The following is a 12,118-nucleotide window of genomic DNA, read 5'->3' on the forward strand; positions in this document are numbered from 1 at the left end:
CCTCGATCTACAGTGTATGCCGTGCATACCATGTACCTACTGTAACAGTGTATGCTGTGCATACTATGTATACACTACAACAGTGTCCCGTATCTACATAAATAGTGTTTGCCGTGTCTACATACTATAATCCCCCAAAAATAATATTTCGCCATTTTATTTGAACGCTAGGACTAAACATCTGTCAAGGACATCACTCACTGAGCTATCTTAAACATTCTCTAAATACATAAAAACTTGGTTCTGCTATTTATTATATCTTACACTCAAATTATAACAAAATACAATACCTCGGAATCTATACATTTTTATTAGTTTTGATTGATACATAGCATGTAAAACAATTTACAAGTCATAGCATCACAAAATAACTATTAATTTATCAGACATCAATTTCTAATGATAATATTACGAAAATGAGGGCAAGGGACAGTAAATTTGAAAATTCAACAAATCTGCGTGGATACCAATGCGGAAAAAATCATAGACAAGAGGGCTAAGATGACCCTAGGCCGCTCACCTGAGAAACACACCATAACAGTGTAAACATGTTTGACCTAGTGACCGGGTTTTTGAATCCACATGACCCAAATTCAAATCCGTCCGAGGTTTTGATGAGATAAATATTCTGACCACGTTTCATGAAGATTGGAGCAAAAATGTGGCATTTGGTGTGTAAACAAGATTTTTCTTCGATTTGGCCTGGGGACCTAGTTTTTGACCCACAAGACCTAGATTAAAGCTCGTAAATTTGAAAATTCCACAAATCTGCGTCGGTACCAGTGCGGAAAAATCATAAACAAGAGGGCTAAGATGACCCTAGGTCGCTCACCTGAGAAACACACCCATAACAGTGTAAACATGTTTGACCCAGTGACCCAGTTTTTGAATCCACATGACCCAAATTAACATCCGTTTGAGTTTTTGATGAGACATATAATATGTGACTGTAGTTGAAAGATTAAGCTAGGCTTATGGTGTTGATTCTGCTTATTTAAATGATATCAATGCAGATAATCTGACTGACCCATTTTTGAAATATGACCTTGGCTGGTGGCAGATGCGTATTCTCTTTGTGTGAGCCCTCAAGGAGTTTCGTCCAGGGTGAAATTACGATTAGACTTCGCCGCTAACTATCAAATTTGTCCAATATATATATAATATATATATTTGCCAAGTGATATTTTCTGAACTGAATAAAAAATGTAATTTCTTTTTGTGTAATCCAAGGGCCATTACTCTAGCATAACTAGAGACCATAATCTAACTTGACCGATACATTGTGGCAGTACAGTCTGTAAACATTGCTTGAGACATATTGACGGACGAACGGCTGGATGACGGACGGATGGACGGACAATGGGTGATATCAGTAGCTCACTTTTACGCTCTTTGTGCTTATGTGAAGTAAAATAGAAGGAAAGTATGGTTATGTTTAAAGTATTTCGTATTTCTGCTGAAAGGCTTTTTGTCTTGTTTTTCTTTGTTTTTTGTTTGTTTCTTTTTTTGTTGTTTGTTTTTGTTTTGCTGGAGTATTCGGTTCTAGATTATATTCAAAACCACTGATCAAAACACAAAATTTAAATATAACACCAAAATGTAAAAATATAACCCAGGAAAAATACATTTTATTACTGTATATTATACGAAACACATATCGAAATGTGATTTCTCATACTTTCCAGTCTTGACAATTCCACTAATCATAGTTGGTAACATAAATACTAGTAAAGCAGATACACATGGATACATTTTAGTGAAAGATAACTACTGACGGTATTGAAACAAATATTAAATCATCGCGTTTTGGTGGTGTAAGATAGATTTCGTACATATTATATTACAATTCTTCACCAATAAATACTCCCTTGTTTTTATTTAAAACTGCAATTTTGGATTCCAACCACAACCAGTGCACATTTTACAGTCCTTATGATTATACTTATTCTTGCACTTCACGGCTCGCTCACCGATCTCCTCCTTGGCCTTCACATGGCTACCGTCACAGAAAGGAGCGTTTTTTGTCTGCTTACAAGCGCAAAGGTAGTAGGCTTCTTGTGTCTTCTCTACTTTCCACGGCATTGGAGCTATCCCTGTACCTTTGTGAGAGCCTAGCGAGTAGTAATATGAGAATAGTAGTTATCATACATTCTTTTTAATTATTTCAGCACTGCCAATTAAAGGTATTAATGTTAACGATACAGAGACATCCCTTCCCTTTATAGTCTCAGAAATAAATAAATGAGCCGCGCCATGAGAAAACCAACATAGTGGATCTGCGACCAGCATGGATCCAGACCAGCCTGCGCATCCGCGCAGTCTGGTCATCCATGCTGTTCGCTGACAGTTTCTCCAATTCCAATAGACTTTAAAAGCGAACAGCATGGATCGCGGATGCGCAGGCTGGTCTGGATCCATGCTGGTCGCAAACCCACTATGTTGGTTTTCTGATGGCACGGCTCAAATTACTCTTCAAAACAGTTCAGATATTTCAAAATCTACAGTGCCCTCCAAAAGTCTGGTAACAAACAAATTGCTGAATCATAGAATATGATGTTTGTATAGGAAACAAAGAGCCAATGTCTCATTAAGAAAATGCAACAAGTTGTAAACATCACGAAGTAAAAGAAATAATTTCTTAGTGAAAAATTATCAAAAGATATTCCAAAGTTGGTAGTTTTATACACAAGTGCTAACACATGTAGCTTGAGTCAATGTCTGATTCCGGTCTGGTTGATTTTCAGAATGTCTGCAAGTTTTGCGACACCTGCGAAAAGCATACGCGAACTTCTTAATGGAATTCTTTAACAGATGGCCGATATTGCGCGAGATAGGAATATATTAGTTAATGAAGGCTACACCTACCGTCACACCAAGGTTGTGTCTTACTAAGACCACACCTACACCAGTACTTTGTGTCTCCCTCCTTCAGTCCCTCAATTTTGATCGGAACAAACTGAAGAAACAAATAATTCGTACAAAACATATTTCAGAAATAACTAAAGCTATCACTAAATATGATAAAACCACCTCCTCTCCATATTCACTCAAGAAAACTAAAACTGTAGAAATAGTCACACACAACTTCTAGGGAATGTGAGTAGTGGTGTCCTTTTCAAGCCCCACCCACCCATTCCTAAACACCCCAGGTCCATCCAAGACAAAAAAATGTTGCGCAGATATTCACTTCATGTAAAGCATGTGTACACAGCTTCAAAAGCGGAAAGACTAACCTTTTAGGGATTTGAGTAGGGGGAATTGGTATTAGTGCCCCAACCATTGTCCCCACCCCTCTAGCAGAAATCAATATGTCACGTACATCTAGACTTATGGTGATCATGTGTATGAATTCTTATTTGAATTTGTTCATACCTTTGGAAGTAGAACTTGGAGAGGTGATGGGTGCATGATAGGTGTCCCCACCTTTGTCTGTCCCAGAAAAGGATATGTAATTCACATCTACACTATGCCCCGAACCTCTGTATACCTTCGAAGTGTTACATTTCATGGTTATAAATTTTCATGGTGCTCGTATAGTGATCACATTAATAAAGTTTTATTGGAATCCCTTAGAAACTGTGAAAATTGTTCGTTCTGCAAACTTGAGAGGGGTTGGAAGCCTGAGCTCTCGTCTCCCCACCCCCGTTCCCATATTTGCCCAACCTATCGAAAAGTCACGTACATCTACACTTCATAGGGATCATAAAGTGTACGGACATATGATCCATTTAACCTTGATGAAGTAGTTGGTGCCACAATCTTGAAACGGGACGGATGCATTTGAGCCCCTCCTTCCCCCCCCCCCCCCCCCCCCCACACACACCTCCACCACTGACCGACCAGCCGACCGTACGACGACACCAATATACTCGTTGTGTCTAGAATGATAAACAACGATAATTTCCACTTCTGCTACCAATTTCGCTATGAAAAGGAAAAACAGAATTAAGTTGAAACACTTTTTTCTGCAAAACATTAAATTATAGTCTAGGATAAAGGCGGATCATAGCAGATTATCCTATTGAGGACACACGTACTGACAAATAAAATATAAGCTATCATAATTTAGTAGTGGAAATAATTAGGCCTTGGATCATTAGAGTTTAGTATATTGTTCTTCTCTTTCTTAAAAGAAAGAGATCAGAAGTGAAATTGGCTTTGCTAAGAAAATGGAACTTAGACAGTAAAACATCTAATAAAGAATGGTATTGAAATGAACATTCACCTCTGCTGCTGTATAATGAAGTGCTGCTTCTGTCGCCATTGTTATATAAGTTCTCTCTCTGAAATGATAAATTACAGTTTCTCGCTGAAATTGCATTTATTAAGGTAGTTCTGCACTTTTTATATGCCGGGAGTAATAGCGGAACGTCGTTTCCCCCCGGATAACGTAGAAAGCCTGGACTCGACATACGGAAACGAAAATCATGAGTTTTTTTTTTGTAAAAAGCAACTTTCTCAAGAGGAATTCTGATATTAAAAGTTTGATAAGTTAAGTATTTACGAAAAATGTCTTAAACTCAGCTTGAAACGCGTGGAAGAGCAAATATTTTAGAAGAAAGTAAACGGACCTATACATTTAATTTCACATGATTACAGTCTACGTATCGATTTATAACTGTGAGAAGTTTCATTAAAATCTACAGTGTTGTATTCGCAAAAATGACTTCAAAATTGTGATTTTTCTCGTAAACCCACATCACCAAGACTTATATGAGGTCCATTTTTCAGTCTAGAAAACATTAAAGCAAAGGACCACGTCGTTTATTTTTATTTGCTGCATTTTGAAAATATATTCTGAAATTTTGAAAAATCATGGTGTTATCAAATTCAACATTGCAGAAAAAAAATTGACTCGAACGTGCAGAATTACCTTAACCTTTTATTACTGTATACAACTGATAACATTTTTTGTAATGTTCAGGTGTATGTTGATCATTTCGGCATTGTTGTACGTTTTGTCATTGGATTTTAGACATACTGATAAAAAAGTATAATTAGAAAGTGCATACTGCATATTGATTACAAGATTAAGCGCGATAAACCTTGAACTACCTTATTAAAAGCTAGCTGAAAAGGCTTGCTTGAATGAGCCGACGTAATCAAGCTTTAATATGCATGTTTTTGGAATACCTGTGAAAAGTGGAACGTAACGTGGCAAATACTAGAACATAAAATATAACGACGAGAACTTGATATTATATAGACATATACTATGGCGAGCTGAAGGCATACTTAACCATTAATAATCTAGCCCGAACAGTGTTCTTGTTGAATAAAATCACTAATATGAATGATAAAATATCGAGGTATATATTTCATCAAATATTTACACGCAAAAATACGATGCAGTTTTGTAACCTATAACTTTTCTATGGAAGCCCTGGAGGGACAATTGATTTCAATACTTCCCACTTCTGACTTCTAACTTTTGCACTTCTCACTTCCAACTTCTTGACTTCCAACTTCCTACTTCTAACTTCCGCACTTCTGACTTCTAACTTCCGCACTTCTGACTTCCAACTTCCTGACTTTCGACTTCTGATTTCCAACTTCCACACTTCTTACTACCGACTTTTTGACTTCTTACTTCCCTCTTCTAACTTCCGCACTTCTGACTTCTAACTTCCGCACTTCTGACTTCTAACTTCCTGACTTTTGACTTCTGATTTCCAACTTCCACACTTCTTACTTCCGACTTCTTGACTTCTTACTTCCTTCTTCTAACTTCCGCACTTCTGACTTCTAACTTTCACACTACTGACTTCTAACTTCCTGACTTCCGACTTCCAACTTCCGCACTTCTGACTTCCAACTTTCCCTCTTTGGAAGTCGGAAGTAAGAAGTGTGGAAGTTGGAAGTCGAAAGTAAAAAGTCAGGAAGTTGGAAGTCAGAAATGCGGAAGTTAGAAGTCAAAAGTTCGAAAGTTAGAAGAAGGAAGTAAGAAGTCAAGAAGTCGGAAGTAAGAAGTGTGGAAGTTGGAAATCAGAAGTCGGAAGTCAGGAAGTCAGAAGTGCGGAAGTTAGAAGTCAGAAGTGTGGAAGTTAGAAGTAGGAAGTAGGAAGTCAAGAAGTTGGAAGTGAGAAGTGCAAAAGTTAGAAGTGGGAAGTACGGAAATCAATTGTCCCTCCAGGGCTTCCATACTTTTCAAATGATTTCAATATCTTTATATATATTCAATAGATGTTTTGTTTAGATTTTTGCTGTTTGTTACGGTTTTGTCAGAGAGAACATGGGCTGGATTGATCTAAGTCTCCGTCAAGTGTGACAACCTCCAAAAGCTATCCAAGGGCGGATCAAAAGGCGCGGACCAGAGGCGCATATCCCCTAAAATCTGGCAGAGAGTATATTTTTGATAGTTTTATCGTGAAATTTAGTTATATCCTAACACTGGTTTATAGTGATCATTCTTCCCATGCACGAGTTCTCAGACATTGTAAGTACCATGAAAAATTATCATTTTTATCTACACTTATACAAAATATATTCGTTATTTTCTGCACATTTTCTCTTGTCTTTTGCTCACTAAATTATACGTAGTAGCACTGCTTTCTTACCTATTTAGTTGTATATGATTCTCATGACAATTCTGTCACAACATATTTATTTATTTATTTATTTTACTCATTACGTCTTATCACTAAGTGTAGTTTTCTTGCAGTGTTCACATTTTACACGTATTTTTCTCATGTAAGAGTTTTTAGGGTTTTGGTGCGCGGATTACAAAAAAAACAAACTATTATTTAAGTACTTGTACATAATTTTATCTTCTGATAATGCTTAGATTTCGAAACTCTTTACATTGCACAAAATACTGTTAATGCCTATAAGAATTTATTTAACGGTTCATAATACCTTATTTTGATTCACTATGTTACATAATAACTGTGCTGTAAGGATTATAGAAGTTTTATATTATCATGTTTGAGGACCATATGTTAGACTGGCTACAGTCAAATATGTTATCATCTTCAAGTCATTTCATTATTATTATCATTATTATCATTATTATTACTATAATTACTATATTATTTTTATTATTATCATTATCATCATCATCATCATCATCAGTAGTAGTAGTAGTAGTAGCAGTAGCAGTAGCAGTAGCAGTAGCAGTAGTAGTAGTAGTAGTAGTTAGTAGTAGTAGTAGTAGTAGTAGTAGTAGTAGTAGTATAGTAGTAGTAGTAGTAGTAGTAGTAGTAGCAGTAGTAGTAGTAGTAGTAGTTAGTAGTAGCAGTAGTAGTAGAAGTAGTAGCAGTAGTAGTAGTAGTAGTAGTAGTAGTAGTATAGTAGTAGTAGTAGTAGTAGTAGCAGTAACAGTAGTAGTAGTATAGTAGTAGTAGTAGTAGTAGCTAGTAGTAGCAGTAGTAGTAGAAGTAGTAGTAGTAGTAGTAGTAGTAGTAGTAGTAGCAGTAGTAGTAGTAGTAGTTAGTAGTAGTAGTAGTAGTAGCTAGTAGTAGTAGCAGTAGTAGTAGTAGTAGTAGTAGTAGTAGCAGTAGTAGTAGTAGTAGCAGTAGTAGTAGTAGTAGTAGTAGTAGTAGCTAGTAGTAGCAGTAGTAGTAGAAGTAGTAGTAGTTGTAGCAGTAGTAGTAGTAGTAGTAGTAGTATAGTAGTAGTAGCTAGTAGTAGCAGTAGTAGTAGAAGTAGTAGTAGTTGTAGCAGTAGTAGCAGTAGTAGTAGTAGTAGTAGTAGTAGTAGCTAGTAGTAGCAGTAGTAGTAGAAGTAGTAGTAGTTGTAGCAGTAGTATTAGTAGTAGTAGTAGCAGTAGTAGTAGTAGTAGTAGTATAGTAGTAGTAGTAGTAGTAGTAGCAGTAACAGTAGTAGTTGTAGTATAGTAGTAGTAGTAGAAGTAGTAGTAGTAGTAGTTTAGTAGTAGTAGTAGTAGCAGCAGTAGTAGTAGTAGTAGTAGCAGCAGTAGTAGTAGTAGTAGTAGTAGTTTAGTAGTAGTAGTAGTAGTAGCAGTAGTAGTAGTAGTAGTAGTAGCAGTAGCAGTAGCAGTAGCAGTAGTAGTCGTAGTCGTAGTAGCAGCAGTAGTACTAGCAGTAGCAGTAGCAGTAGCAGTAGTAGTCGTAGTAGTAGTAGTAGTAGCAGTAGCAGTAGTAGTAGTATAGTACTAGTAGTAGTAGTAGAAGTAGTGGTAGTAGTATTAGTAGTAGTAGCAGTAACAGTAGTAGTAGTAGCAGTAGTAGTAGTATAGTACTAGTAGTAGTAGTAGAAGTAGTGGTAGTAGTATTAGTAGTAGTAGCAGTAACAGTAGTAGCAGTAGCAGTAGTAGTAGCAGTAGCAGTAGCAGTAGCAGTAGTAGTAGTAGTAGTAGTTAGTAGCAGTAGCAGTAGCAGTAGTAGTAGTAGTAGTAGTTAGTAGTAGTAGCAGTAGCAGTAGCAGTAGTAGTAGTAGTAGTAGTTAGTAGCAGTAGCAGTAGCAGTAGTAGTAGTAGTAGTAGTAGTAGTTAGTAGTAGTAGTAGTAGTAGCAGTAGCAGTAGCAGTAGCAGTAGTAGTAGTAGTAGTAGTAGTAGTTAGTAGCAGTAGTAGTAGTAGCAGTAGCAGTAGCAGTAGCAGTAGCAGTAGCAGTAGTAGTCGTAGTAGTAGTAGCAGTAGCAGTAGTAGTAGTATAGTACTAGTAGTAGTAGTAGTAGAAGTAGTGGTAGTAGTAGTAGTGGTAATGGTAGAAGTAGTATAATAAATTATAGCACAATATTTAACATGGTTTTGTGAGCTGCAGAGCTACCGGAACAATAGTTTTGGATAAGCTTTATCCCACTGTAAGACCTCTTGACTTTCTATACGGTATGAAAAGGCTTGATAGCATTACGTTTTCAGACTAATCGCTTTAACTTATACAGCTTGCGACATAGGTAGATAAAACGTTATGTCTAAATAAATAAGAGAACAACCTTTCTTGTTTGACGACCATTATGTCGGGAATGTTTGCGAAACATTTATGATAACTTTTAAAATATAGCTCACGACAGTAAATAAACAGCTGTATTTGTTTATTTGGCATCGGAAGTGTGTCAACATGGTAAATCGTTTTAGCTGTTTTCATTTTAAGGAACTTAGAAAGTGTCAGTGCACGTTCTCTCTGTTTCAAAACAAATCGGTTTTAGTATGGAACAACCCGTCACCTCCAAGTGGTTCCATGTTTCTAAACCAGATTCTAGTAAAACGTCATTTATCTTCTAGTATGACAACGAATCTCATATACATGTAGTCTTTCAACTTTAATTAGAATAGGTTGTAATTTCCATACAGGATTCCCGTGTTAAAGTAAAACACAGCATGAAAATTAAAGAAGGACATTTGAACGCTAGAACCAGACCAAAAAGAAACTGCCATTGTATATATTTCACCCTACCGCGAGATAAATTGGTACTACGGATAATGGTAATTTATCTGAAAGGAGCGATCTCAAAGTGTGGGTGGGTGCAGGTGGGGGTCATGGAATGCAGGGCATTTTCGGCTAACCATTAAAGGTTAGAGGAGGGATTTGGGGTGGGGGTGGGTTAAAGCATATGCTGGCCCCACTCTCAAATTGTGCCTCCCCCTGCTCCTACGCCAATGATCGTCCTCCAGTCTTATTTTCTCAATGTCTCTTCTCGCACAGACATTCCACATATTATTTGTTTTTCGTCATCTTGCATAACTTTACCCACTGAATAAGGGGTATGCTATAACGTGTACAATAGCATTTTCTTTCTGGTCTGGTGCCTAAATAAAGAGTCAATAAATATATAAATACACTGGTAATATATTTCGGGTTTTATGAACTAAACATAAAAATCGTCGTATAAGTCAGATACATGTATTCGTTTTGCTTCAAAAAGGATCTTCTTACAACCGCTTTACTGTTCGTCCACGCAAAACAGTTTTCTTAAGGTTGTAAGAGGACACTTAAAGAGCAAAACTCGTAATACATGTATCACCTGAAATTGAAAAACTGACCATAAAACACTCGTCAAGATATTTACGAGTTAAACATCCTGAATACTAGTATTGCCATATACGCTATATATTTTACTGTTTTTATGAAAGCAAACACCAATACCCAGATATTACTCGGATGGTTTCATTACTACTGGGTCAGTCACACTACACCGTATAGCGTTAACGGACGTCCAACGTATAACAAAATTTTCAATCCGTTCGTGTCCGTTCGTATGCGTTTCTTTTCCGTTTCTCATGCGGCGCCTGCGCTCCTTGTCCGGCGATGTTTGTTCCATCCGGTGGAAGGTTTTGAGCATGTTCAAAATTTGGAAGGTACACCACCGGACAAAGTTGTCCGTTAGACATGCGCTGGTATGCGTTTTGTTCGTTACTTGTGCGTTCCTTATTCTGTACTTGTCCGGTTCGCATCCGTTCTTGTCCGGTGGACCTGATTCACGGCCGGACTACTACCGGACATGCAACGGATGTAATGCATGTTCAACGGACGGTAACTGACAAGAACGTTTTACGCGGTACAAGTCCGTTACTAGTACGGTGATATCCGTTAATTGAACGTTGTTCGTCCCGTAAATGTGCGTTGATCTTGCGGCCATTGTGCGTTTTGTCCGTTTTATGCGCCCCGTACACCGATCGCGAGAGACCAGAGCAGCAGCAGGGGATGTCTTTCGTCACCGGATAACTTCCTGCCGCAATTTTTCTATACGTTGGACGTCCGTTAACACTATACGGTGTAGTGTGACTGACCCATACAGAGTAACACCCGCGTGTGACTTTTATAGGCAATTATATAAATTTACTTGTTACCACGTACCATATATCCTAAAAATGGACTAGCTTTCTGAAGATATCTATAGTCATTATAACATATGCAACAATGCATGCATGAATAACACACGATGTGAATATGAAATGTCATTCATGCTTTACCCCTACTAATTTGCGCAAAAGTCAGTTACCTGTTCAGTACTGGTTATATTAAATGCTCGCCGTATATAACTGCAATTCCGTTGAAAATGAATGATAAAAACAAAGCTACGTAACTGAAATAAAACGAAACAGGTATTCTTACCTCGCTGTACGTATCGTATCCGTGAACAAATGTACTACCGTATCAAAATTAACTCCTATTTAACATGCATTGTAAAAAGGTCCAATGAGCGTGTTAAAATAGTGTATCGGTATTTTGTTACAAGATAATACAGAACAGTGTGCTATTAAACTACAAAACGATATTTATGTGAGATTAAATGTTTTAGATAGGTCGCATCCGTTTTTTTATTAACTTTTTTTTTTCAAAATATAAAACGAAGATACGGGCAATGGTTGACAAAGCTTTTTCGGCGACGCCGTCTAAATTCGTTTTCGTTTCCTATGCCACGTGACTTCAGTTTGCAAATCAAACTACTTGATAACGCATTATAGATAATTTATCAAAATGGAACATTTATGCAACACTCTGCCTGATTGGACGAGAGTGTCAATTTCTTTCACTCTGTTGATTGTGCTACGCTGAGTGAAATGTAGACAAAGCGTTTATCCTAAACGACGCTGTTCACAGTTTTAAAGCTAACTTTGGCTCAGTATATTTAGCAAGAATATTGATATATCTCAAAATGATAAGTAAGTTTAATAAATATGATAAAAACCTGTTCAAATACCAACATATATCAAATTAAAGAAAGAGCTGAATACGGTCTGCGTATCACATGAATAAGGGTGTGATAAGAGTCTTTTGTGTAGAGAAGTGCTTTTTTAAGAGATTTCTTGTTACAATTGTCGTCTGTATATGAAAAGGTTTCTTGCTTTTGTGACTTATTAAGATTGCATATTAAAATGAGTACTTGTTTGCTTTGATATATTTGTTATAAATTATTTAACTGATTTATTATATACGAATATTTTCTTTAGTATGGTATGCAAATATTGAACTCAGTTGAAATCTGTTTTATTATATATATGCTATATAATGACTGAATCTAATTACACTAAAATGAAGGTACGCTGCATACAGTTTATCTATGTGATATGACTACGGTCAAACTTTGCTTACGAAACAGAAATATTGAAATAATTACAATTGTATGTTTTGCTTGACCTTCACTTTTTTATAGGTGTGACGTCATTGTCCAGAGATTCATGAATAGCGAATATGCTATTTGTTAAAGCGGGATCA

At 36.8% G+C, this 12,118-nt stretch overlaps 1 protein-coding gene across 1 annotated transcript; it reads right to left on the reverse strand.

The window, feature by feature from the left end:
* Positions 1 to 291: 291 nt before the first annotated feature.
* Positions 292 to 11,135, reverse strand: LOC123528286 (CDGSH iron-sulfur domain-containing protein 3, mitochondrial-like). Its single transcript, XM_045308019.2, has 4 exons — positions 11,015 to 11,135; positions 4,226 to 4,283; positions 2,866 to 2,956; positions 292 to 2,111 (listed from the first exon to the last, which is right to left on the reverse strand). Exons 2-4 carry the CDS (start codon positions 4,262 to 4,264, stop codon positions 1,879 to 1,881), a joined length of 363 nt encoding a protein of 120 aa, XP_045163954.2. The 5' UTR covers positions 4,265 to 4,283; positions 11,015 to 11,135; the 3' UTR covers positions 292 to 1,878.
* Positions 11,136 to 12,118: the final 983 nt, after the last annotated feature.

This window comes from Mercenaria mercenaria, chromosome 14, assembly GCF_021730395.1.
Source record: "Mercenaria mercenaria strain notata chromosome 14, MADL_Memer_1, whole genome shotgun sequence".
Taxonomy (NCBI): domain Eukaryota; kingdom Metazoa; phylum Mollusca; class Bivalvia; order Venerida; family Veneridae; genus Mercenaria; species Mercenaria mercenaria.